At 50.2% G+C, this 26,145-nt stretch overlaps 1 protein-coding gene across 3 annotated transcripts in view; it reads right to left on the bottom strand.

Moving 5' to 3' along the window:
- KSR1 (kinase suppressor of ras 1) overlaps nucleotides 1–15,594 on the bottom strand; it is a 162,305-nt gene extending 146,711 nt beyond the window's left edge. Inside the window, exon 1 of one of the 3 annotated variants that reach the window (XM_010815796.4) lies at nucleotides 14,756–15,594. In XM_010815796.4, the coding sequence (XP_010814098.1) occupies nucleotides 14,756–14,986 (231 nt within the window). In that variant the 5' untranslated portion in view covers nucleotides 14,987–15,594. The remainder of the gene's footprint in view (nucleotides 1–14,755) is intronic. The other 2 variants (XM_010815798.4, XM_024980660.2) reach the window with 2 other exon arrangements.
- Nucleotides 15,595–26,145: the final 10,551 nt, after the last annotated feature.

Genomic DNA, 26,145 nt, shown 5'->3' with positions numbered 1-26,145 from the left:
GAGAACAGTCAGAACCCCCCTCCGGCTTAGGGACCACAAAACGTGGGGGAGGGCACACGTGAAGCGGGGCCCACGAGCCAGTTTCCATCAGTTACATGGCAACTCACAGCCCGCCTGGCTGCACACAGGTACGGAGAGTAACGACCTCTTTGGCTTTTGGTTTCTTTTCATTTTTCTTTTTTTTTAGAACTACTTCCTAAAACTCTCAAAATTGTCAAAGATGCAGCTGTACGACTAGCCCAGCGCTTTGTCTCAAATGCTCACCTCTCCTCCTAAACCACCAGGCCAACCACAACAGAGAAGGGTTCCTGTCCCCTAAAAGGCAAGTTTCCATTCACTGACGGACTCCTCCTTGCTCTGCTCAGTCCCCTTGGCCATGATGAGTCAGGGCCACCAGGGGGAAATCTCCCCAGGGATTTCTCACCTCCTTTCTCCTAAGATTCGCCAACATGTAAAATATAACCCTGCTTGCATGTCATCCCCACCAGGCACCAGTGTTGCCCAGTGCTAACAACTAACGTTATCCTTTCTAAGCAGAGCGCTTCAAAACAGAGGGCAAAGGACACCCCTGGTGATCCAGTGGTTAAGACTCCAAACTGACTGCCAATGCAGGGGGCACACGTTTGATCCCAGGTCAGAGAACTAAGATCCCACATGCCACATAGTGTGGCCAAAAGATTTTTTAAAAAGAGAGAGAGAAGCCAAGTTCATCTGAAATGGAATCAGGGAAGAGCCTTTGCTCTGAACATGCCCCCCTCCCCCTCCCCCAGGATGCTTTTCTCTCCATCTTTGTCCTCAACAAGGAGCACCCACCTCTGCAAATCTGCTAATCTGGACCCTGATGCCATGGTCATCTCATCCTGCTTACAACTTTGAGGTAATCCCATCCAAATGGTTTGGAAAAGGAGAGATTTTCAGACCCTTTTCCACATAGCATTATTGCTTTCAAAATTCTGAGCAGAGCTGACCTCTCTCTGTTCCAGACAAGGTCCAAGGTCAACCAAGGTCAAGCAAGTTTCTGAGGGATGTGGTGAAATGCACACAGGTGTGAAGTCAGGCAATTCCAGATTGGAACCCCAGCTCCACTGACTACTGTGACCTTGGGCCTTACTTCCCCAGTCACAAAGTTGGCTCATGAGTTACCTCCAAACAAAATGGCAGCCAACATCTACCAGGTCCATTTCCTGGAACTGCCACAGGGTCACAGCTCACTAGGTGTATACAGTCAATGCTGTCCCAAAGTTTGGGATCCCCTTCTCTTTGCCCTGCCCTAATAGAAGAAAGGGCTTCCCTGGTAGCTCAGCTGGTAAAGAATCTGCCTGCAACGCAGAAAACCCCGGTTCAATTCCTGGGTCAGGAAGATCCCCTGGAGAAGGGATAGGCTACCCATTCCAGTGTTCTCGGGCTTCCCTGGTAGTTCAGACAGTAAAGAATCCATCTACAATGCAGGAGACTTGGGTTCGATCTCTGGGTTGGGAAGATCCCCTGGAGAAGGGAACAGCTACCCACTCCAGTATTCTTGCCTGAAGAATCCCCACGGACAGAGGAGCCTGGCAGGCTACAGTCCATGGGGTCGCAAAGAGTCAGACACGACTGAGCGACTAAGCACAGCATACAGTACAAGAGAAGAAAACAAGGACAAGCACAGAGCCTGCAAGCCTTCATTTCCAATGAGAGTCACAAATCAGGGAAGACTGCGGCAAGGCAAAGCAGCGTGGTAAACAGGGGCTTTCCCACGCCTATTTCTCAGGCTTGTTTCCCATAAGTGCTGCCTAGCTACTCATACCTGATACAGGCAGCCCCGCTTCTGAGCTGGCAACCTCAGTCCTCGGGGCCTCTTCCCTGGCAGGCTGCGACTGCCAGGCCTGACAGCAGACAATTGAGTTTCAGTTGCCACGGTGAAGGCTCGCAGCCCAGAGCCCGACTTGGTTCAAATCAAGAAACATTTCCCGAGTCCCCGCACATCTCAGGATGCAGAGATGAGTCAGCCGGGCAGTACAATGGGCCTCCATTCACACCTCACTGGCACCTTCTATTGGTTTACTCATCTACAGACTCCCCTGCCAAGCTAACTTTCTCATCCACTCTCACATCCTACAACAGTGCCTAGCACATAACTGGAGCAGGCACAACCACTGGATGAATTAGTGCCTTAATTCTTGACCACGGCCCAACTTGAGGAAAAGGGCCCAAGGGACCTCCCTGAGGTCATGGCAGACCACAGCCCTCACGGAACACCACTTCCCACTGTGTCCAGGCAGGCTGGCCTCCTTTCTGGTCCTTGAACACAGCAAGTTCACTTCTGCCTTAGGGCTCTTGCACATGCTAGTCCCTCTGCCTGGAACACTCTTCACCCAAGCTTTCACAAGCCTGCTGCCCTCTCATCTTTTAACACTCAGCTCAAACCTTCTCTGGGAAGGAAGCTCTCCTGATGACCCCATCTAAAGCAGCAGCCTTTTAGGAACTTCCCTGGTGGTCCAGTGGTTAAGACTCAGCGCTTCCAATGCAGGGCGCCTGGGTCCAATCCCTGGTCAGGGAAATAAGATCCCACATGCTTCAAGGTGCCACCAAAAGATAAAAAATAAACTAATAATAATAAAGCAGCCTTCTCCCCATCCCATCACTCTAACCCATTCTCAGTGTTCTTTTCCTCAGTCTACCTGTCACTATCTATTGACTTCTTATTTTTCTCTTTCCATTAAAGGAACCACTCTGTCTTCTTCACTGCTCTTTTCCCAGTACCTAAAACCAAACAGAGTACATGCTCAAGAAACAGTCAGTGAATGAATGGGCAGAAGGCAGTAGATAGAAATAAATAGCAAATTCAAGACAGGGGATGACTGGCACACTTTAAATGTCTTACAATTTTATTTGGCAATTATAACTCAATAAAGATGCTTTTTAAAAGAGGAAAATGGGAAATGGTTTAACAAGGCCCCAAAAAAGGTCAGGTAGGTAGGGGAAGAAAGGCACAGAGATCAATAAGAATTGCAAAGGGAAAAAATGAGCTTTTCAACCAAGAATACAAATTTTAAGAGAGCTATTGTACAAAAAGCAGAAACTGGAGGACAGTTTTGCAACTCCCATCACAAAAAATATCCATGCTCTTTGACCCAGTAATTCCATTCCTGGGAATTATCCCAAGGAAATGAATTCAGAATAGGAAAAAAAATAAAGAGGTGCTTGTATAAAGATGATTCCCGCCACGGTGTTTATAAGAGCAGGAATCTGGAAACAACCGAAATGTCCCATAACAGGGGAAATGTTTTGGTAAATTACAGCATACCCACTGGGTGAAATAGCAGGCACTGATTAAAATGACGGAAAGGGAGATAACGGAGACATGTGGACAAGTGTTTTAGAATAATGCTAAGTGAGAGGAGGAGAAATGAAAATACTGAATCCCTTCTAAGTATCGTCTAGCACACCTTCTGTATCTCAATGACTTCTCTCGAGAGTCTAAAATAAAGCTATTCTTATCTTTTAATTTTTAATTTATGTTTAAAATATTTGTATTTATTTATTTGGCTGCACTGGGTCTTAGTTGCCACATATAGCATCTGCAATCTTAGCTGCAGCTTGCAGGATCTTTTCACTGCAGCATGCAAATTCTTAGTTGTGGTGTGTGGGATCTAGTTCGCTGACCAGGGATCGAACCTGGGCCCCCTGTATTGAAAGTGTGAAATCTTAGCCACTGGAACACCAGGGAACTCCCTCTTATGCCTTTTAAGGAACAAGAAAACTGAGGTCCACAGAGCTAAGGAACTGGCCACACAGGTCACAGAGCTAGCAAGGAATTACCAGTCAAGAGGCTACTGGGGCCCTCTCCCCCGGAGCCCAGGCACACCCTGAAGTCCTGAGGCAGCCCTCAATGTCCCACTGTGTGCCCAAGACCATCCTTTCCCATGATAACATCATGACTGCGTTTGAGAGGCCGAACTCAGAGATCTGAAACAGCTGGCCAAAAGCAAAAGGCTGAGAAATGCTTGTGAGAATACAGCCCAAACAAAACAAAATGAAACAAACAGAAAGCAACAGAGAAAACCACCTCTGCTGGGGGCAAGAGACCGCAGAGAACAGAAATGTACCAGTGGCCGGCAAGACCAGGCTTCAGGAGGACCGTGCAGAACCACAGGAAGAACCACAAAGGTTAAGGAAGCCCCTCAGTGGGTCCTGGATCTCATTTTTAGGCCAGAACCGTAGAGATGAGGATTTGCCAGGATCTCCTTGGAGACGCGGGCTGCCTGTGCTCACTGATGCTTCTCCCGGGGTGCACCCAGTGGCGCTCAGTAAATGTTGGCTGAAATACACTCATCTCATGATGTGCAGATAAAGCAATGAGGAAGAGTAGGAGAGGAGATACTAGGATATACAGAAGAGTGGCTGGAAGTTGGGACTGTCGCAGTGTGACTGCAGCGTCAGCCTTGGGCGGGGCTGTGGAAGTATTCCCACAAGGCCATGGCCATTCCCTGACTCTGCCATGTGAGAACAGCTTTCAGTGCATTGGGAGCTTCAGTTTACAGAATGAGACGACCTGCCTGTCACGTGAGGGCCGCCAGGAGCCACACTAAGCTTCAGGGGAAATTTTTAAAGGGTTATTTTCTGGGGAAAGGTACAGAGATTCCGCCCAGCCTGCTGGGGTCCGCATAGCACTGCCTGGAGGCAGAAGGCTGGACCAGAAGACCTCTGCTTCCTTGACACTAACTGCCCCACGCCACCACCATTTTCAACAGGCTTATTCGAGTGTAAACACCATAAATGATCCAAGCCTGGATGAAGCCGGTTATTGCTGTGGTGGGGGGATTCCTGCACAGGGATCCATTGTACCATTTTCCAGACTTTTGTACATCTGTGAACATTCCCATAATCAAACTTAAAATATACATATAAACTTGGGACTTCCCTGGCAGTCCAGTGGATAAGACTGTGCCTCTACTGCAGCAGGCACCGGTTTCATCCACCATCGGGGAACTAAGATCCCACGTGCCACATGGCAACTTTAATCTATCAAATGCAGGCATTTCACCTAAAGAATCACCAAGGGCCTGACCAAGGTTTGGGGGCAGCCCTCTGGAGCCAAAAGACACAGGTCTTTAAAAAAATTATTCTCTGCTAACAGATTTTCTAGGTGGATGTGGAGTTTGCAAACACAAGTCAGGTAGCACCAGCAGGTAATTAAGACGATCTGGGTTCAAGTCACAGCTTAGTCTCTCCTTGGATCTATGACTCTGGGCAAGTCACTTAACCATTCCGCACCTCAGTTTCTTCATCCGTAAAATGGGAATGACAGTAGACTCTTCCTCACAAGGTCTTTGGGAGGAGTACAGGCCACATGAAACTCCTAAGAAGGGGCCCAGGCCTGGAGTAAGCTCTCAGTAAATGTCAGCTATTGCGACACATCCCTTTTGTAACACGTATAGATATTCATTTTGAAAACCACATATCCATTTGATCAGTTACCTGGAGAAAATGAAAAGGGGCGGACCCAGCCCTCTGGGCCTCGAGCAGCTGTTTGGGTGCTGTGTGTCTGTCTCTCGCACCCAGGGTGGCCCCAGCCGGCCTGGGGCCTCCACTGGCCAAGGGGTTAGAGAGCTCCTCCTTTCACAGAGCCAGCACCAGAAACAGGAAGCTGCTTCCTTTCCTTTCCATTCTGAGCTAGCATTTCCTTTTTTGTTTTAAAAAGCATTCCTCAGTCTGCAGCCCAGCCCTTCCCCTGCCCTCTGCAGCCCCAGGCTCAAACACACTCACAGACAACTGCATTTCTCCTGGACTGTTTTCCGCCCTCCATGGGGGGTCAAGAGGTTCCTTGGTAGACCCCAAAGAAGCGTGTCCCGGGCACCAGGCTAACTGGCCAGTGGGGCCAGGAGGAGGCAGGACTCAACGACTCCAGACCTATGGACCTCTCTGGGTACATCTTCCTCATCTTTTTGGGAGGATTAAGTGAAATCTGTCTCTATGCAGGTGGTGTTGTGTGCCCAGAACACAACCTGTCTCCCTTCGGAAAGTACCTCCCCACGACAAAAGGTAACTTTGCACAGGTAGATAAGTGGACGGGGTCACCAGCCTCTCCTCAACCGCCCCAATTTTAGCTGGAACCTCAAATGGGAGCCCAGTATCATAAAACCAACAGTAGGTGAAACCACCTACCATTTCTCGTCTCCTTTCCTGCTCCTGCTTCCCCAACTACGTTCAAGGAGGTGGCTGATGGGGCCCATTCTCAGCTACTTGAAGCTTGCTTTCACGAGAGCATCACACAGAATACAGATAGGAAAGGCTGCATGAAGCCCTTTCAAGGGTCCCAGACTGGGAGGAGGGGATAGTGCCCCATATGTGCCCAATGTGTGAGAACACACGGGTCACTTTTTATACGTTTTGGTTTGCTTTTTTTTTTCTTTTTTGCAGTGCCATGAGGCTTGTGGGATCTTAGTTCCCGGGTCTATGGTAGTGAAAGCTCTGAGTCCTACTCACTGGACCGCCAGGGAACTCTCGGGTCACTTATTTCTGACCAGCAAAACTTTCTGTGCACCATGAGTGAAGCTGCTTCCACTAATCCATATCCAAACCCAATCCAAATGAACAGGCTAAACTTGGACTCAATACCTCCAGGTGCCTTGTCAAAGAAAAGCCCCACCACTCTATAAGCAGCTTATCTCATCAGCTTTGCAGAAAGCAAAACCCTCATGATCAATATATTACACACTGAAGTCTACAGTTTATGCTGTATGAAAAGTTCTTTTTCCTAACCATAGCTGGTCTCTTCTACATAATGCATTATGCTTTCTCCCCTGGCTCTGATTTAAATTTTAAACACAATTCTTAATTCATTCTTGCAATTATTCTGAAGGTGGAAAAATGAAAAGAGGGGAGAAAAATGGCAAGCAAACAGGATGACTTCAGCTCCATTATTGTCAAAGGCAATCCTCCCTGTTAAAACACACTATCGCCCGCCAAGGCTAGAACGACAGAGAAATACAGATGTATATAAATAGGCAGGTTTTGCATGTGGCGGCAATTTGAATCAAGACTTTTTCAATACAGATGAGAAACAATTGTGCCTGGAAATAAATGACAAAGCATTTTTTATCCCAACATCCATCCCCAAGGTATGCTTCTGGAACAGGGCAGAAAGTCAAACAGACACAAAGACACTGGATTCAAAGGCTGTACCTTCTGGAAGCAAAACAGTAAACCCTGTACAATGTATCATGGTATGGAATGCAAAATCATCACAAATTTAGGACATAAACACAACCCTTAGAGGAGAAAAGGTTCACCCACCCAAGTCCTAGAGGATCTTTCAGTCGAAGGATGAGAAGCCCTTGAAAGTATAGTCAGGTCAGGTTCAAAGACTCAAGACAGGCCATCGGGGCTGAGCCCGCCCATCGGGCAAGCTGGCTTTCAGAAAAGGTCCCACCTACTGGACACCCCAGACAGGTCCCCAAGAACATCTCCAGTCCCCAGGGTGCCTAAGATACTGAGATGGGGCTGGGAAAGCAAACCCGCTGGCTTCCTCTTGCAGGAAACTCCTTGAGGTCGAGGATCCCTTCCTATCCCCCAACCTCCAACATAGGAGGGTGGGGTGGCAGACTGCTGTTTGCAGTCAGTCAAGGTGGCATAACATCTCACTTCAGGGCATGAGCTCTCAGGTCTGACCCCCCACTCAGTGCTCCTTCATAACCACCCGTCTCTTCTCTACTCTTTGTTCAGGTTAGTAACCTAATATGTGTTCCTAGCAAGTCACTTTCCCTTTGGGCACTTAGTTTCCTCACCTGCAGATGAGAGGGCTGGACCAGATGGGAATTTCAGGATCTTTAGGAGTCCACAACTCTATTAAATCAACCCCACAACCAAGGCACCCAAATTGCACTGATCAATATTTGTGGCTGGTGATGAAACCGAGCTTACAGTTCCGTAAGGTGCCTTTCATGAGCCTCAAGTGATGAAAACCCCTCCATGGGGTCCCGACATCCAGCTCCCGCTCTGCTGCCTGGGAGCAACGAAAGATCCCTTTTCTAAATGGTCAGCCCAGGGCAGCCCTTGCTACAGGAAACCACAAAATGAGAACCCACAATCCTTGACCCAGCACCCAGAACCTCAGCCATGGGGGCCATGTCCCGTCTCCTGTTCACACTCCTTGCCCTCAGGGTGGACACAGATCCAGTGGCAAAGAGGTAAATGCATGAAGGCTGCCATTTTGTAAACCGTAGCCCTCCGGCTAGGGAGCAGGGTGGGAGAAACATATCAGGCCCTAAAGATTTCAAAGAACGGAGCTGCTGTTAAATGTGTTCATATACTTTGACCCAGCAAATTCTACTTCTAGGAATGCACTCATGCACTCACTGCAGCAAGGTTTATAACAGCAAGACATGGAAACAGCCCGAATGGCGACAAGTGGGGACGGGTTCAGTGAACTGATATGATTACAGGAGACAGCCACGATTAATGATGGTGCATATCTGTATGGACTGGAACAGACAGAAGACATTTACAAGACAATGAGCATGGTGAGCTCCATGAATACATCTCTGTATATTTGTATACAGATGCACAGGATTAAAACACTGGAAGAATAAACTGCCAAATGTTAATAAGAATTAACTCTGAGGGACTTCCCTGGTGGTCTAGTGGTTAAGAATCTGCCTACCAATGCAGAGGACATAGGTGTGATCCCTGCTCAGGGACCTCGGGGCAACTAAGCCCATGCACCACAACTCCTGAAGCCCACATGCTCCAGAACTCGGGCTCCACAACAGGAGACACCCCAGCAATGAGAAGCCCGCTCGCCGCAACTAGAGAAAGCCTGAGCACAGCGATGAGGATGCAGAGCAGCCAAAAATAGATGAATAAATAAAAAAGGATTTAACTCTGAGAGGTGGCATTATGGGTGGTTTTTATTCTTTTTTTTAATCTGTATTTTCTTTTCAATAGTGAGCATATATCACTAAGTGTATTTTAAAATACTTTAATACAATTGGAAAGTTAAAGAATGTCATGCTTACCAGAGGAATTATGTAGTGAGGATAAAGCAGGTATCCATTAAAACAATGACAAGTAAGATGATCTCGAGGCAGCTTCTCATTTCTCAGAATGAGACTAGCACAGAGCGATTGCATCACAGTGTGCTGGTGGGGACCTGTCTTTGAGGATGTGCCAGGCCGCACTTTAGGGAAGCTCGAGCTCAGAGGGTGCGCAGTCTGGCGCGGCCACCAGAAGGCCCCGTCATCTGGAACTGGCCACCAAGTGCCCCTGGGCCGGCCCTTTGCGTTACCGGCCACTTCCTCGGGCTCCGCAGTCACGACTCTGACCAGAAACCCCACCCCCACCCACTATGGTTTCTAGAAGCAGGCGCGAAGTTCAGAACATGAGTTCTGAAAACTAGTCAGGCCAAGTTCCACCGCCTACTAACTACGTCTCTCAGTCCCTCTGAGCCGCAACGTCCTTATCTGCAGAATGGAGAGAGAACCCGGCAGGGTCCCCATGAGCCTTCAATGGGGAACACATGCCAAGAGCCGAGCACAGGGCAGGTGACCGAGAGGGTGTCTCATTCCACTGTAAGGAACGGGATCCCTCCACTACGAGGAAACCCTGCCCCTCACCAGGCTCTAGGGCCCTTCCCATAAACTCAGCGCAGCTTTTCCTTTGAACTGAGTGTAGAAGTTTCCCGTCAGCCTATTCTGAAAGCATGTCCTTTTTCAAATGCACAGCTGGGGAAGGCATGGCCACATGCACTAGCCATGTTACTCCCCACCACCGCCACCACCACTGCAGACACTGCCGCCAAGCACCACAACCGGTGCATTCTCGAGGCCACAGTGGCCCAGAAGGCCCAGAACAGTGGTGGGGAATGCAGCTTTCCCAGATTTTGAGCTAACCTGGAGGGGAGGGAGGCACTCCCATCGCTGTCCCCAGGCAGCAAACCAGAGGCCTCCTGGCACCAGGGCTGCAAATCTGATAGGGCCTCCCTCCAGCACCCCGCAGGCCTCCCCAGTCGTGGAAACCGCAGGTCCTTCTCCAGACCACCTCGGAGGATCGCTGGTAGCAAGTTTCACCAGGAAAACAAATTGCCAAGGTGAAAGCAAAGGGTGCCCCAGTTCTGGCTCCCTCCAGGGACGGCTGCAGTTAGAGCCTCCAGCAGGAGGTTAACACTACCAGGTAGGGGCTTCCCAGTTGGCTTAGTGGTAAAGAATCCGTCTGCCAATGCAGAAGACATGGGTTCTATCCCTGGATCGGGAAGATCCCCTGGAGGAGGAAATGGCAACTCACTCCAGTATTCTTGCCTGGGAAATCTCATGGATACAGGAGCCTGCTGCTGCTGCTAAGTCGCTTCAGTCGTGTAGTGGGCTACAATCGGTGGGGTCACAGAGTTGTGTGACTGAGTACACAACACAACAACAAGGGCACAAGCAGAGAAATGCCACACGCCGAGGCAGGGGCTGGCTGGGGAAACAGAAGCTGTGCCAGGGATGTGTGACGTGGACAAGTCATCACCAAGACTCTGGAAATATTTCCCAGAAAAGCAGGAGTTGGACTGGTCGACCGTCGGGTCCTATTCCCAATTCCGAAGCGATTTCAGCAGGCTACAGTAATGGAGTCAGTCCTGCTCAACTGCCTGGCTTCCCCAATAGTCTGAGAGTGTCCCCAAACACCAGGAACACAGCCTACCTACTTCAGAATCCTTGCCGGGGTGGCAGCAGTGAGCAGTTCAGCAGGCAAACCAGTAATAACCGCAGGTTTGTTGAGTGAATGCACATCCATGCACACCCCAAGGACCAGTTCTGTGAGGACCCACAGTGCCCTCTCCTTTCCTGGCAGCTCCACCATCCAGATGCCCCAGGGGGCTGGGGAGGGGGCCACAGGGGAAAGCTCAGGCCCTCCACACAGGGTTTTGACCTCTGACCTCTGCCACGGCAGAGCTGAGTGAAGGTCAAGGCCTAGTGGGGACCCCTTTCTCTAGGTCAGCTTGCTTACGAGGGACTTTTTTCCATAAGACCACCAGCTGGGACTTGCCTGGTGGTCCCACGGTTAAGAATCCACTTGCCAGGGCAGGGGACATGGGTTCCTTCCCTGGTCTGGAAAGATCCCACATGCTGGAGCAACTAACCCCAGGCAGCAAAACTACCGAGCCTCATGCCCTGGACCCCATGCTCGGCAACAACAGAAGCCACCGTGACAAGAAGCCCACGCACCACAACCAGGAGTAGCCTCTGCTATTAAGAAACTAACAAAGCCCACGTGCAGCAACGAGGACCCAGCGCCCCCAAAACTAAAATAAATTTTTTTTTTTTAAAGAGCAGCAGATGGGAAGACTCCTCGGTGTGGTAAGGCCTGCCTCTGAAAAGAACCAGGAGGCTGGCAGGAAAAGGCAAAGTTACAAGGTCCATAAGACAAGAATCTTCACGAGACGCCCTGCTCTCCCCACGGCCCTGCTCTCCCCACGGCCTGGCCCAGACCCGGCCCAAAGAAGATGCACAAGCAAGGGAATGAACTGGCAAGGGCTGCGAGGTCAGTCGGATGTCCCTTTGTGAGCACGTCTGGGGAACGAGAACATTCTATCTTGCTCAGTTCTCAGCCCCTGAGGACGGCCTGGTGGAGACAAGGCGCCATATTCTGCTGGGATCTTCAAAGTAGCCTCACTACTTCTGTTTACCGATTCAGACTCTAGGGTCAGATTTTATCTCCCTCCTCATTTCACAGCGAGAGGGAAAAAAAAAATAAGTGTATGATGACGTCTGGAAATCTTCGGAGATTGAAAAGGGTCCAGCACGCTGACTGACAGGTAGGAGGCAGACATTAAACCTTGGTTCCTTCCACTCATTTGGATCCAAAGTGGACCACTGCATGGTGGAAGGAAAGAGCCAGGCAGACTGAACTTTACACATCATCCGACCTACAATAAGGCACCGGCAGTTGGGCCCCGGGTCAGGACTTGCCAGGGCTTCTCCTTGAGTGCTTATTTAACAACAGCCAGGGTAGGCTGAGGTTCCTTGGATTCTGGGAGAAGTCTGGCATGCTTACGTAAGCCAAGCCCTCTTTTTCAAAAGCCAGGAATCCAATGTTGCAAGTCCAGTCTCTGGGGGCCCTGGCCTGGTATGTGAGAGGAGCCTGCAGAACAGGAAAGAAAGCCAGAATGGACATCACCACTGCCCCGCGTGACCTCACCACGGGCTTCGGAGCTATCTCTTGGCCTGTGTCACCCACCTCTAGGGAACAAGAGCCAGCTGTCAAAGGGCCTTCCTCCCAAATGTGACCCGTACTGGATCCTCAGTAGGAAAATTCATGGGCAGAATCTCTTGGTAGAAAGCATAAGGACTTAGAGACACATGTGAGGTTGTAGGTTTAAGTAGTCTTGGCCCATTTTACAGATGGGAAAGCCTGAGATTCAGAAGTCATGGGACTTACTACCCAAGGTCAGATAGACAGACCCTGGACCTGATTTCTAAGCCTCAGGCTTTCCACCTACCACACTGCCTTCAAAGGTCAGGATTCTTTGAGTAACAAACTTTCCCCCTATTTTATCAGTTTGGTAAATCTAGATTTCAGAACCATTCTTACTCAGGGGTATTCTTACACAGGGGTGTGTATAACAAATGTTTGATTCCACCCAACTGAGGCCCCTTCATAGACCACAGCATTGAGAACTGCAAGAGCCCACAGAGACCTCTCACCCCGCTGTTCAGATAAGGAGGAGAGGCCTAGGGAGCTAGATCCTGGGGTCAAAAGTCCCATCCCCCAAACAGCCCGGGTCTCGCCTTTTCAGGGAGGAGCGTGGACCTGAATCCACAGCACAGTAGAGAAGATGGGGAGCTGGGTATTTGTTTTAATTCCCGCTACCAATCCCCTCTGGGCCTTGGGATGGGTTTTTGGCTGCCACAGCTGATCATCCAATAAACGCTTAGGAGGCAGGTCACCGAATAAACCAGTGCAGAGACCTAAATATAGGATGTTCTAGGGTGTCCTGATGCCATTCCTTGGTCAAAATGAGTGACTTTGGGAGGCAGGGTACCAAGAAGGCAAGGTACCATTTCCAGAGAAATCACCCATCATTCTCCCAGGTTCCCTCTTCGAGCTAGGAGCATTTCAGAGCAACCTGGGGGGGGGTGAGGGGGGACAATCCAAGAGAAGCCAACAGAGGACAACCTCTTATCCCAACAACACAGCAGTCCAACCAGACACATGCTGCTGGACAAGGACCCCTCCTCCCAGAACGGAGCCACACAGGCCCCCTATTGTGTCGGTTTAAAAACTGAACTTTGCTGGGCAAACACACCCGGCTGTGTTCAAGAAACCAGTTTCTCTTCACCACTTGGAAAACAGCAGCATGCATGCAAGAGGGACAGTTGTGGGGGGGGGGGAGCGGGGGTGCTGGTCAGTTTGTTTTTTAAGCCAAGCCCTGGTCAGCACTGCTATAGCAACTGAAACAAAAATAATAATAGCCAGCACTGATTATATCCTTCCAATGTCCCTGGTTTTGTCGCTTTTAAGAAAATAAAACTGAAGGAAAGAAGTCTACCCCGAGCATTTTAGATCAAATAGGGCTTCAGGCTTCTGGTGCACACAGAGGATGGGGTCTGGTTATCATAGCCACAAATCACCCACTGGCCCTAAGGTGGCTGGCAGAGGCAATCAGCAATAAGAGGGTGTGGAGGGTTTGGGATGAAGAGTTAAGGTTCTAATAAAACAAAACATTTCCAGATCTGCAGAAGGCCAGATGTGATCAAGCAAGGTGGAAAGAGGCCCATTCTTCAAAACAGGGTAGCTATTAATACCAAGTGGTGCCTGCAATTTCACAGCTTTCCCAGCCTCTGGACAAAAGCAAGTTGGAAATGCAACTAGTTTCCCTCTATTGTGTATGATAGGAGAGGGAGAGACCGCCCTCCAACCCCTTCTAAGAATGCAATAACCCTTTTGGTTGATTCTTCCAAATCCTTTTAATACTGGGCTAGCCAGCTATCACTTGAGAGAGTAGGGGCCGCATGTCTTATTTCTTCTTTACACTGGAGGCTGTCTCCACTAGAACCCCTTAAGTAGTGTCATCTTCCCATTGAAGGCTTTGGTCCTCAGCATAATCATTCCTAAACCAAACTTCAGTAGGGGGAAGGGGGAGGCGGCGTCGGTAGGTTATTACATTTTGAGCAGTGAAACGCTGTGGCAGTGCGTAAGAGACGCACTCAAGGCAAAAATGCAGTTTCAGCAAACACTTTGATAAGCGGCAGACAAGAACCTGGAGGAGAGGAAAGGAAGAAACAAGACAGAGTCTGGGGCGTGCGAGGAGGGCAGAGAACGAAGGGCCTGCGCTCACACTTCAGGGGGACCTCCTCCCGCCCCGTCACCCCAGCCCACAGCGGCTGGGCTCCGTCACCCAGGGAAAAGTCCACCATGTGACTCAGTGGGAGAATGAGTCCTGCGGCCCGGCGAGCTGGAAACGCGGTGGGGGCGGAGGGCGGCGGAGGGGATGTCCGTGCGCAGCCCACCCAGCCCGCGGGCTCCTCCACCCTCCCTCTCAGGTCGCACCACGCCCCTCCCCCCAAATCCCGCCCAAGGTGAACGGGGCTGGTCCCGGGTCCTCGGGCCGCCGCGCCAGCGAGTGGAAGAGGGAGAGGAAGCCGCAAAGGAGGTGACCGGGCTTAAGGATGCAACTGGGGAAGGAGTGAACTGGAGCCGCGAAGGAGGTGTTGGGGCGCTTCCCGAGGCGCAAAGCCCTGACTCCTCAAACCCCGCGCGGGGCCCCCGATTCTCCGGCGTCGTGGCCCCTTACCTCCAGGGTCCGGATCTCCTGCTGGGTGAGGTCGTTGGACACGGAGCACTTGGTGCGCAGCCCGCGCAGGCTGCCGATGGAGATGTCGATGAGCTTCTGGAGCTGCCCGCACTGCTGCAGCGCCCGGCTGGCCGCGGCCCCGGCGCCCCCATCCGCGCCCGCCGCGTCCCCCCCGCCGCCGCCCTCCTTCTTCTCCCCCATCGCCGCCGCGCGCAGCGCCGCTCTATCCATGCCTCGGCATCGGGGCCGCGGGATGGCCGAGGCGGCGGAGCCCGGGGGTGCGGGCGCCTCGAAAGGGAATCCTCGAGCCGCGAGGGCTGGACGAAGAGCGCCCCTCGGCGCTGTGGGAGCTGGGACGCGAGGACCGCACGGCAGCCGAGTCCGCCCGCCCAGCCGCGGCGGCAAAGCGAAAGCCGCGGCGACCCGACGGCTGAGGCTCCCTGAGCCTTTAAGCGGCAGCGGGGGCCGGGTCAGAGCAGCTGGGCATGCTGGGACTTGTAGTCCCCGCCGCGCACCTGCCGCCGCCCGCGCCCTCGGGGTCCCCGCGGGCTCCGGCGCCCGGCGGTCCCAGCCTTCCCTTCCGCCGTGGACACCGGCCGCGCTGGAGTGCCCCGCCTCTGCGCCCCCGGAGGGTCCGCTGCGCGCCGGCTCCTCCCTCGGCGCCGGGATCCCGGGGATCCTTGTCTCCCCGCCCACCCCGCCTGCTCCCCATCACTTCTCCTAGCTGGGGGCTTCCCACGATCCCCCAGATGAGGCGAGGTGGAGCCGACGGCCCTTGGACGGGAGGAGGGTTCGCATCCTGCAATTCCTCGGCTTCAGCCGAACCCTGGAAGACAGGGACAATGGAAGTTTCAGAATTTCTCTGTAGGTTTAGGGGCCGCCATCTAGTGGGAAGGGGCGGAGGTTCGCAGAGCCCAGGACTCCCGATTGTCTAGCCAGAGGAAGGGCTCAGGCTTGGAAAGACACAGGACATTCTTCTAGATGCTATTTACCCACCAACATAAAGGTCCCATCCCTCCACCACCTCAACCCAGCAGGCCAGTCCAGACACTGGGGGTGGCAGTTGATTTCTTGTGCCTTTGGAAGTGCTCGAGAGCAATGAGACAGTCTGAGTTCAAGTAGTGTCTACCACTGCCTAGCCACTGGCCTGGTTGGCTCAGTGGACCTGAGTCTGGGCAAATTTCTGGAGGTAGTGGAGGATAGGGAAGCCTGGCATGCTGCAGTCCATGGGATCCCGCAGAGTCCAGAGTGACTGAGCCACTGAATAACAAACAACTGCCAAACTGACTTTAGGCAGTTAGCTCACCTTTGAGTGTCGGAGTTCCCCACCAGTTAAAATGGGGTGATAATAGAGCCTATCTGATAGGGTTCATGGGGCTTCTCATGTGGCTCAGTGGTAAAGAATTCACCGGCCAGTACCAGAAATACCTGTTTAATCCCTGGGTTGGGAAGATCCCCTGGAAGAGAGAACGGCAACCCACTCCAGTATTCTTGCCTGGAAAATTGCATGGACAGAGGAGTCAAGCGGGCTACAGTCCAGGGGGTCACAAAGAGTCGGACACAACTGAGCACACACGCACAGTATGGGTCATATGGTGGTGTAGTCACTCAGTCATGTCCGACTCTTTGCAACCCCGTGGACTGAAGTACGCCAGGATTCCCTGTCCCTCACCATCTCCCTACTCAAACTCATGTCCATTGAGTCGGTGATGCCATCCCATCATCTCATCCTCTGTCATCTCCTTCTCCTCCTCATATGAAGAATGAGTTAATGTGTATACAGAACCTGAATTGATAATTGCCACGTGTGGGCACTAGAGAAATGCTTTCAATGGTTACTCTTCCACTTCAGGTTTTCTAACCGTGGCCCCACACCTGAGCAGTGGGCATGGGCAAAATACTGCTCCTGGGCTGGTAGTTGTTGTTTATGCCTTTCTGTACCTTCTAACTCAGTATTCAACACCCCCAGCATATTCCCCCACCCTCCCCTCCCACCTCCTCTGAGTTCCTGTGGGCTCTATTATCTGCCTAAACTGAATAGACAAGACTCAGATCAAAGGTCCTACACATCCATACTTTCAACATCTGCCAGCCAGAAGAAATCTCTCTCCTAAACTCCTTGGCTGCAGAAGCTGCTGGTTAAATACCTTGGTATCCTCTTCACAGAACCAAATCCAGAGCATGGCACACAGCAGGGGATCCATAAAGCTGTGCAATCCACTTCAGGAGTTTTTCACACAGGTCCTAGCCCCTGAAAGAGAAACTGCGTAACGGTGGTTCTCAAACTTGAAAGTGGATCAGAATCTCCTAGAGGGCTTCTTAATCCACAGAATGATGAAACCCACTCATGGAGATTCTCTGTCAGTAGGTCGAGGATGAAGCTGGAGAATTTGCATTCTAACATGTCCTTGTATAATGCTGATGCCGCTGGTCTGGGAGCTGAACTTTGAGCATCTTTTTCACAGAGGAAGGTCATGGCCCAGGAGAACTATCTCCAGGGAGGATCCATACCCAGGCTACAGCAGTTGGTTCAGAACCTCTGTTTGTTCAGCAGCCAGAGCTGCCAGGGTTGAGTGACTGGCTCTCTCTAGTTGAATTCACAAAAGATTTCCTGATAAATGCCTACTATGCAATTACATCAAGTTTGTAATTGGGCCTGGGTCAACACATTTTTCCCTGGGGCCACTTTATGTGGAAGCCATATCCTGTGAAGGGCCACTGGCATCCTGTGGCATCCACGCCTATGAGGCAATGGTGTTAGGGCTGGAGACTGGACAAGCCCCAGATCCCTGGCTACTCTCCCGCCAGACCATGCAGCGGTCCCTCCTCTGTGGACACAGTCTTCCTTCTGGTTTGTGGAGAGCACTCAGTAAGCCGTGTGTTCCTTCCCAGTTCATCTCAGGCACACTCCAGCCTTCTCAACTGGATTTACAGAACTGCCTCTTAGTGATACAGAAAGCAAAGATTTTAAAATAATCCTTTCGTTCATCCTTTTCACATTCCATAAGTATTCAGTAAACCAGTCAATCCTAAAGGAAATCAACCCTGAATATTCATTGGAAGGACTGATGCTGAAGCTGAAGCTCCAATACTTTGGCCATCTGATGCAAAGAGCCAACTCATTGAAAAAGACTCTGATGCTAGGAAAGGTTGAAGGCAAAAGGAGAGGGGGGCAGCAGAGGATGAGATGGTTAGATAGCATCATTGATTCAACAGACATGAATCTGAGGAAACTGTGGGAGATAATGAAAGACAGGCGAGTCTGGCATGCTGAAGTCCACGGGGTTGCAAAGAGTCGGATATGACTTAATGGCTAAACAACAAGTGTCTACTTATGTGGCAGGCCTTGTTTGGGGCTCTGGGAAACAGTAGTGAACAAAACAAAGATCTTTACCCTCTGGGAATTTATATTATGGTGAGAGAAGACAGAAAATAAATAAGGAGAATGTACAGTATGTTAGGTGGTAACAGGTGCCTGGAAGGCATAGAGCCTGGAAGGGGACATGGAGTGTCTTATTTCAGAGCTGTCTTAGGAACTGGAGTGTGGTCTCTGAATCGTTGTATGACCTTGGGCAAGTCTCTTAACTCAGAGCCCTGCTCCTCACTTGCAAGTTGGAGATTCTGTGTTGTGAGGATGAACAGAGATCGTTGTGTAAATGATGGTCACAGAGAAAGGGTTCCACATATTTTTGTTTATCCAATAAGTAAATTCACAATAAATTTTCTTCATTTTCCAGAGTGTGAGTGAGATGAATTCATCTATCAGATGTTTATTTTAATCTTTTAACATTTTTTCAAATTTTTATTTATTTATTTGGCTTCATGGGGTCTTAGTTGCAGCTGCAGGATCTTCACTGGGGCATTTGAACTCTTAATCATGGCATGTGGGATTTAGTTCCCTGACCTGGGATCAAACGCAGGACTCCTGCATTGGGAGCATACAGTCGTAGCCTCTGGATCACAAGGGAAGTCCCCATCTATTAGGTTGGGCTTTGGCTCTTGAAACTTTTTCTGTGACTCCCTCAATACAAAAAGTTCCCCTCATCTCTCCTCCTACCCCTCTGCCACAGGACGCTCTGTTGGCAGCCCTCTTAAGTTTCCCCAGCTTGGACTCCCCTACCTACATATCAACACCCCAGCAGCCACGCAAGCACGTTCATGAACAGACCAACAAACAAGAAAAACCAAGTCTTTATTCACGTGGAACAAATGTGAGAATGAAGACCACTAATTAACAAGTCAACAAATATATTGCCAAAATAAATTTGCAGGATGATAAGTGCTATGAAGGGGGGAGAAAGCAAACAGTGATAGCAAGTTCCCAGGGGATGAAGTGCCTCATTAGATGAAGTGGTCAAAGTAGGACTATCTGAAGGATCATTGAACTGAGATCTAAATAAAGAAAAGGAACCAGCCAGCTGGAGCTCTCAGAAAGGGGCATTCTGGGCAATGGGAACACCACGTGCAAAGGCCCTGAGGAAGGAACACACTGGCACACTCCAGGAACAGAATGAAGGCCAGTGTGGCTACCGCGTGGTGTGGGAGCAAAACAGGGGTTAGAGATGACGTGGGGATGCTGGAGAGAGGTCAGATAAAGTAAGACGTGGGCAGGAAGTTTGGATTTTTCTCTAAGTCTTTGTTAGTCCTAGTGTGGTCCAAGAATACCGCATTGCCTGGGAGCTTGTTAGCAATGCAGTCTCCCCACCCCAGATCAACTGAATTAAACCTGGATTTTAGCAAGAGCCCCATGTGACTTGAATGGATTTTTAAGTTTTGGAAGCATAGCTCTCTAAGTACGTGGAAGGAAAACCACATTCCTTGAGAGGCGTTTTAAGAGCTTCCTCTGGGGGTGGAACTCCTGGCGGTCCAGTAGCTAAGACTCCGTGCTCCCAATTCAGAGGGTCTGGGTTCGATCCTTGGTCAGGGAACTACATCCCACATGCAGCAACTAAAGATGCCACACACCAAAACTAAGACCCAGTGCAGCCTAATAAATATTTTTCTAAAGAAAAGACTCCTCTGGGGAGTTCCCTGGTGGCCTAGTGGTTAGGATTCTGGGCTTTCACTGCTGTGGCCTGAATCCAATCCCTGGTCCAGGAACTGAGATCCCAGAAGTCTGAGGCAGGGCCAAATAAAATTAAAATTCCTGTGGCCACCACACGGAGAGTGGATGGTCAAGAGGCAGGGACAGAAGCAGAGATGCTGAGTTTGAGATTGCTGCAACAGTCCAGACGAGGTGTGGAAGCAGGAGTAGGGAGGGAGAAGAGGAGACAGAGCAAATAGAGGGGTTGGAGGACACGTTTTGGGGATACAGTCAACAGGGCAAGCTGATGGGTTCAGTGTTGAAGGAGGAAAGAAATGATTCCGTCCATCCTTTTCTCCTCCAAAGACACTTTGGGGCAATATGGGAGAAGCTGTCGAGCCCTACCCTGGAGTCAGGTGTGGCCACAGCCTCCTTGCCACGCCCACCAACCTCCCCTTCCCACCTCCACCCCCAACTTAGGACTCCATAGTAAGAACCTAGTACAGTGCAGGGAGAACTTTGGCTTCCTGGATTTCACCTGCAGTTACGTTGTCCAGGAAATTCATGGAGTTGCCCTGGAGAGGTGAACTCTGTTATTATACACTCTCGTGCTTGTTCAACCAAGTATTCATTCATTCATTCAGCAAATGTTTACTGAGCCCCCAATATGTGTTCAGTGCTCTGCCAGACTCTGGGAATAGAGCAATAAACAGTATATCCCTTTATCACTCATAAAAGGACTTTGATTTGAGCTCAAAGTCACCTGTGTTGTCTTCCTGAGGCCCATCCCTTGGGCCTCTGATGACCTCAGAGGGAAGTATGAATTCCTGAAAGAAGGCCTATGAGGTCCTTCATTTCCAGGCCCTATATTTCTCTTCGAGGCATCTACTACCCAAGACTTTTTTGAGTCAGTGCCTCAATATAAGGATATAATAAAAATAAAATGATCTTTCCAGAAAAGTCATACACGTCTACTCACAAGAAGCCCCAGCCCAATATGCATTGTGATACAACTTCAGGAGGTTTGTAGGTTCCTTTAAGCATAGCCTTGAACTCTGGGGCTGTAGGCACAGCTAGGAGCCCCGCTTAACCGCTTGATCCTCACTGCCTTTACGCAAGTCTTGGATCACGCCGTATAGTGTCTTGTCACCACGCCTTTGCTCAAGCTGTCATTTCTTCCCATGGTCCCCCACATGCGTTTCTTTTTTTCATTGTATTCATGTAGGATCTTCCCTTGCGGCATGCAGGCTTAGTTGCTCTGTGGCATGTAGGATGTTAGGTCCCCGATGAGGGATTGAACCTGTGTTCCCTGCATTGCAAGGTGGATTTTTAACCACTGGACCACCAAAGAAGCCCCGTCCCAAAATGCATTTCTATTCATCCTGTAGCTGTAGTTCACATGCCCTTCCACCCCATTTCCCACAATAGAAGCAATCTCTAACTTCCGTATTCCATAGAACTTTGCATAGATCACATATCTTTGGTTCTCTCCCTGCCTGTTTCCCTGACTAGATAGTGAGTCTTCTTGGATTCAGATAGACTCTGTATGACCTTGGGCAAGTTTTTCACCTCTTTGAGCTTTTATTTCCTCCTCTGCAAAAATGAGGATAGTCTCTCCCTCCAGGATGGCTGAGAGAGGTAGAGGAAATAAAGCAGATAGACCTGGTATACAGCAGTGCTTAACGTGCGTTTGAATGAACAAGGATGGATTGCATTTTACAGGTGAAGAAACCAGGGCCTCTGTTCACAGACACTGAGCCCTGTGACCTTAAGTTCATTCTAGGAGACATCACCAGCACCTGCACCATACGGTCAGAACCAGCTCTGGGTCAGGCCACAGGAAGGAGCCACATTGACAAGTGGCCTTCTCAGCCTGAAACAGAAGACACACAAATTGTCACAGGCTTGTCAGGCCCAATTCCGGGAGAGGACTATTCTGGGAGATGCAGGGAGAAACTAGTCCAAGGAAGGCCAGGAGGTGATGAGGGTACCCTCCTTGCTCCCAGTGACCTCGTCCAAACCATTTATCCTCTTCTGCTTCCAAGGCCTTGCTTGTCCTTCTGAAGCCATTGGAGTCCAGCATGTGCTCCCCAACTTTGTGGCTTCTTGTACCAAAATCTCCCCACCACGTCAAGTCTTCTGTTGTGACTTTCCTCTCCACATCTGTTCTTGTTTAGTCACGAAGTAGTATCTGACTTTGCAACTTCATGGACTATATAGCCCTCCAGATTCCTCTGTCTGTGGGATTCCCCAGGCAACAATTTTGGAGTAGGTTGTCATTCCCTTCTTCAGGGGATCTTTCCGATCCAGAGATTGAACCCATGTCTCCTGCCTTGGCTGGCGGATTCTTTTCTGCTGAGCCACTTAGGAAGCCCTCTCCACCTCTGTGCTACATCAAAACCCCATCCATTTCCACTAACACGTGCTCATGGCCTTACTTCCCTTCTTACCCCATGCAGATTCCATGCTCCACAGTGACTATCACTGCCCAGTGGATCCCCTCCATAAACCACCCTTCTCCCCACCATCTGCACATGGCCGGGTCCAAGCCCACCCTCTACCTTCTCCAGGCCTGTGCCCAAGCAGCTGGGTGCTGGGGAAAAGCACACAGCCTTGCTGATGGCTGCTGTTTAAATTCATGACCACAAACCTCAAATTGGCACTCTTGGTGCCTGGCAAGCCTACCAACCTTTCCTAGAAAGTTCATTTTCCTGTTCTCAGGGATGGCTGTTCTATACTTTCCTCTGTCTCCCCAGATTCCCCTGCTCCCCTCAGCAGAGGTCCTTGGTGCACACTTCCTTGAGAAACTAGAAGCCATCAGACCAAATCTGCCCGCCCTCCTGCCCATGCCTCTGCTCCCTGCCTCTCCTCCTGCAGCCAGCCCAAGACACCACTGCTGCTTGGACTCTGGAGCCATCCCCTCCAGCAGGCCTGGGGCCTCCACTCCAGGAAGTATCCTGCCTCTCTCAGCATCAGCACCTTCTCCCTTTCTGCCTTATCGTTCTCTTTTGCACACACACAAATGTTCTAATAACTTCCTTCAGGAAAGAGAGAGGGGGAAGGAAGGAGGGAGGAAAGGAAGACAGGGAGGGAAGAAGGAAGAAAAAGAGGAAAGAAGGAGGGAAAGTACACCACCACATCAGTTAAGGTTCTAGCAGGAAAACAGAATTCGTGTAGAGGATTCAACTGACATCAAAGAAAGGGCTACTTACAAAGTTAAAGGAAGAATCAAGGATATTGGGCACCCAGAGACAAGCCAAGCTCAGTGCGGGTGATAACTCCTAGCTCAGAAAGAGCCCGGGGAAGAAATGGTGTTCTGAGAGCCAAGGAGGAGGGGCAGCCCAGAAGGACCTGCAGACATAGAGTACACAGCTCCTGCCCCGAGACCAGATGCGGAAGCAGCAAGGGAGGAGTACGGGGCAGAACATGGACCTCCCTTATCTCCAGCCTTCATTCGACTCTCCTGCCTTTGCCTTCCCTGGGCTGAAGCCATCTGGTGCATGCTAACAGAAGAGTTCAGGTTATGCAGTGCAGAAGCATCATCCTCCCAGCCCCCAGCGTAGAACATGAGCAGAGAAGGGGTCTTGGAAGGGAGACTGGCCAGCACACCTTCCCTCGACCCCACACTCCCTTCCAGCTTCTGCCCCATTTCTCTGACAACACTCACAGCAAAATTTCTTGGAGCAGTTATCGTCACCTCTCATGATTTCTCCAAACCACTAGTCCAGCTCTTGTCTGCGTTGGACAGCCTGACAACCTTTCCATGGGAATTCCTCTTCTCAAGGTCTCAGTGGCCTCCACTTTCCCAAGCCTGATAGATAGCTTCTCAAGCACACTTACCACACACTCCTTTGTTGAAACAATTCTCTTGGCTTCCTGGTGCCTCAGGTTTTTCTCCTCCCCTTGAGCTACTCTTTCTTGGTCTTGCTTGGAGGCCACCCTCACCTTCTACATTAGCTCCACCCAGAGCCCAGTCCCAGGCCTCTTCCTCTTCTCCATGTGGACCATCACCTTTGTGTCTGCTCTGTGGTTGACCAGATGCACGAGGCCTTCTTGTCCTTCAGTTCTTGGCTCAGATGCTGCCTCCCTAGAGAGGCTGTCTCTGACCAAACTCAGCCCGCTCCCTGCCCCATCACTGCGTCATGCTGCCCTATTTGCTTCTTTCATCAACTTTATCACTGTTTGTCCACCTGGTTGGTTTATACAGGCACTAGTTATCCAGAAGCCTTGCCCGTTGCTATATCCCTAGGACTTCATGCATGGTTGACAGCAGTGAAATAGGAGAGGAGGAGGCAGACCACAACCTTTAAAAGAATGACATAGGACATGACAAACATTGGTTAGAACTTAAGAAATCATCCCTGAATATTCACTGGAAGGACTGATGCTAAAGCTCCAGTACTTTGGCCACCTGATGCGACGAGCCAACTCATTAGAAAAGATCGTGATGCTGGGGAAGATCAAGGGAAGGAGGAGAGGGCAGTGACAGAGAATGAAGTAGTTGGACAGTATCATCGACTCAATGGACCTGTTTGAACAAACTCAGGTAGATGGTGAAGGACAGGGAAGCCTGGCCAGACGCAGTCCATGGGATTGCAAAGAGTTGGACATGACTGAGCAATCGAACAGCAACAAATCCAAGATGGTGGATGATTGGACCTTGAGCCTCATTATACGCTCATGGTAATATATTAGCATCTAAATGCCACACCCACCAGTGTCATGACAGTTCTGAGGCCAACCATAAAAGGCCAGAAAGTGGCCCAATTCCTGGAAATCTCTGCCAGTTCTCAAAATAGTTGGAATAATCCTCCCGCTCATTAGCCTGTGAAATTCCCAACCCATAAAAACTAACCACCCTGTATTTTGGGGCCACCTAAGATGGCCCACATTCTGTGGAGTGTGTTTCTCTCTAAATAAATCCACTTCTCACCTATCACTTTGTCTCCCACTGCATTCGTTCTGCGATAAGACATCAATAACCTGAGTTTCATTAAATGCCAAAACCAGATGTGTGATCTCAGTTAAAAGACTGTGGGATTCGAGTTCCAATCTGAGTTGCGTGGTTTCCACAGACACTAAATAAATAGCTGTTGAATGAATGGTCAGGAACCTGTTTTGCTATTGTAAAACTAAATTTCTTGATAGGCACTTAAATATTCTCCTGGGTCTTTTAAAAGAAACCTCCTTTCCTTTTAACTTTATGCTCACATGCATTCCCAGGTGGCACGAGTAGTAAAGAACCCACCTGCCAATGCAAGAGGCACAAGAGACTCAGGTTCAATTCCTGGTCAGGAAGATCCCCTGGAGAAGGGAATGGCTACCCACTCCAGTATTCTTCCCTGGCGAATCCCATGGACAGACGAGCCTGTCGGACTACAGTCCCCAGGGTCGCAAAGAGTGGGACATGACTGAAGTGACTTAGCACACACGCAAGCATGCCTCCTCTACCTCCTCTAACATCACATATACACATGAAAATGACCTGAGCAGAGAATCTGGCCATATGGATTTGGAAGTAAATGAGGTCCCGTGTTAATATCAGATAATCCTGTAAAGTGAAGACTCAGGATGAGAACATCTCTCTGCCCCATTTGGTTCTAGCCTAGGAGGCAGCACAGGGAGTAGTCAAGAGCCATTGCTGTGGAATAAGGCAGACCAGGTTTAAATTCCATTTCTAATCCTCATTCCCAATGTGACCTCGACCAAGCCACTTTATCTCTCTGAGTCTCAATGTTCTCCTGCATAAATTGCCCGGGTAAGGCTGTCAAGAGGGATTAAGGGGACAAGACACAGAAAGCCCTCAACCTGTGAGCCTGGCACAGGACACTAATTAGCATCAATCATTTCCAGAATTATGATGGGATTCTTCTAATTCCAGAAGCTTCTCCATGATCACAGTTCCAAAAGGGAGTGATGAACGCGGTTAGGGAGTTAAGGTTGAGCTGTTTCTGGAAGGTTGTTTGGAAGGGAGTGGGAAATGACTAGAAATGTAAATTACTGTACTATCCTGTCCAGGGTCAAAGCATTGAAAAGATGGCAGTGCCCATGCCCACAACCATGAATCAAAATCAAAACAAAAGTCAGGAACTTACCTGCTGGTCCAATGGTTAAGAATCCACTTGCCAATGCAGGGAACACTGGTTCCATCCCTGGTCTAGGAGGATTCCATGTGCTAAGGAGCAACTAACTCGTGTGCCACAACTACTAAAACCCATGCACTCTAGAGCCTGTGAGCTGCAGCTACTTAAGCCTGCAAGCCTAGAGACCTTGTGCCACAAAAAGAGAAGCCAAAGCAATGAGAAGCCTGCACATGGCGACAAAGAGGAGCCCCTTGCTCACCACCGCTAGAGCAGACCCATGCACA

This window comes from Bos taurus, chromosome 19 (assembly GCF_002263795.3).
Source record: "Bos taurus isolate L1 Dominette 01449 registration number 42190680 breed Hereford chromosome 19, ARS-UCD2.0, whole genome shotgun sequence".
Classification (NCBI taxonomy): domain Eukaryota; kingdom Metazoa; phylum Chordata; class Mammalia; order Artiodactyla; family Bovidae; genus Bos; species Bos taurus.
Note: the sequence above shows the minus strand (reverse complement) of the source record. Positions and strands in the feature narration are given on the sequence as shown.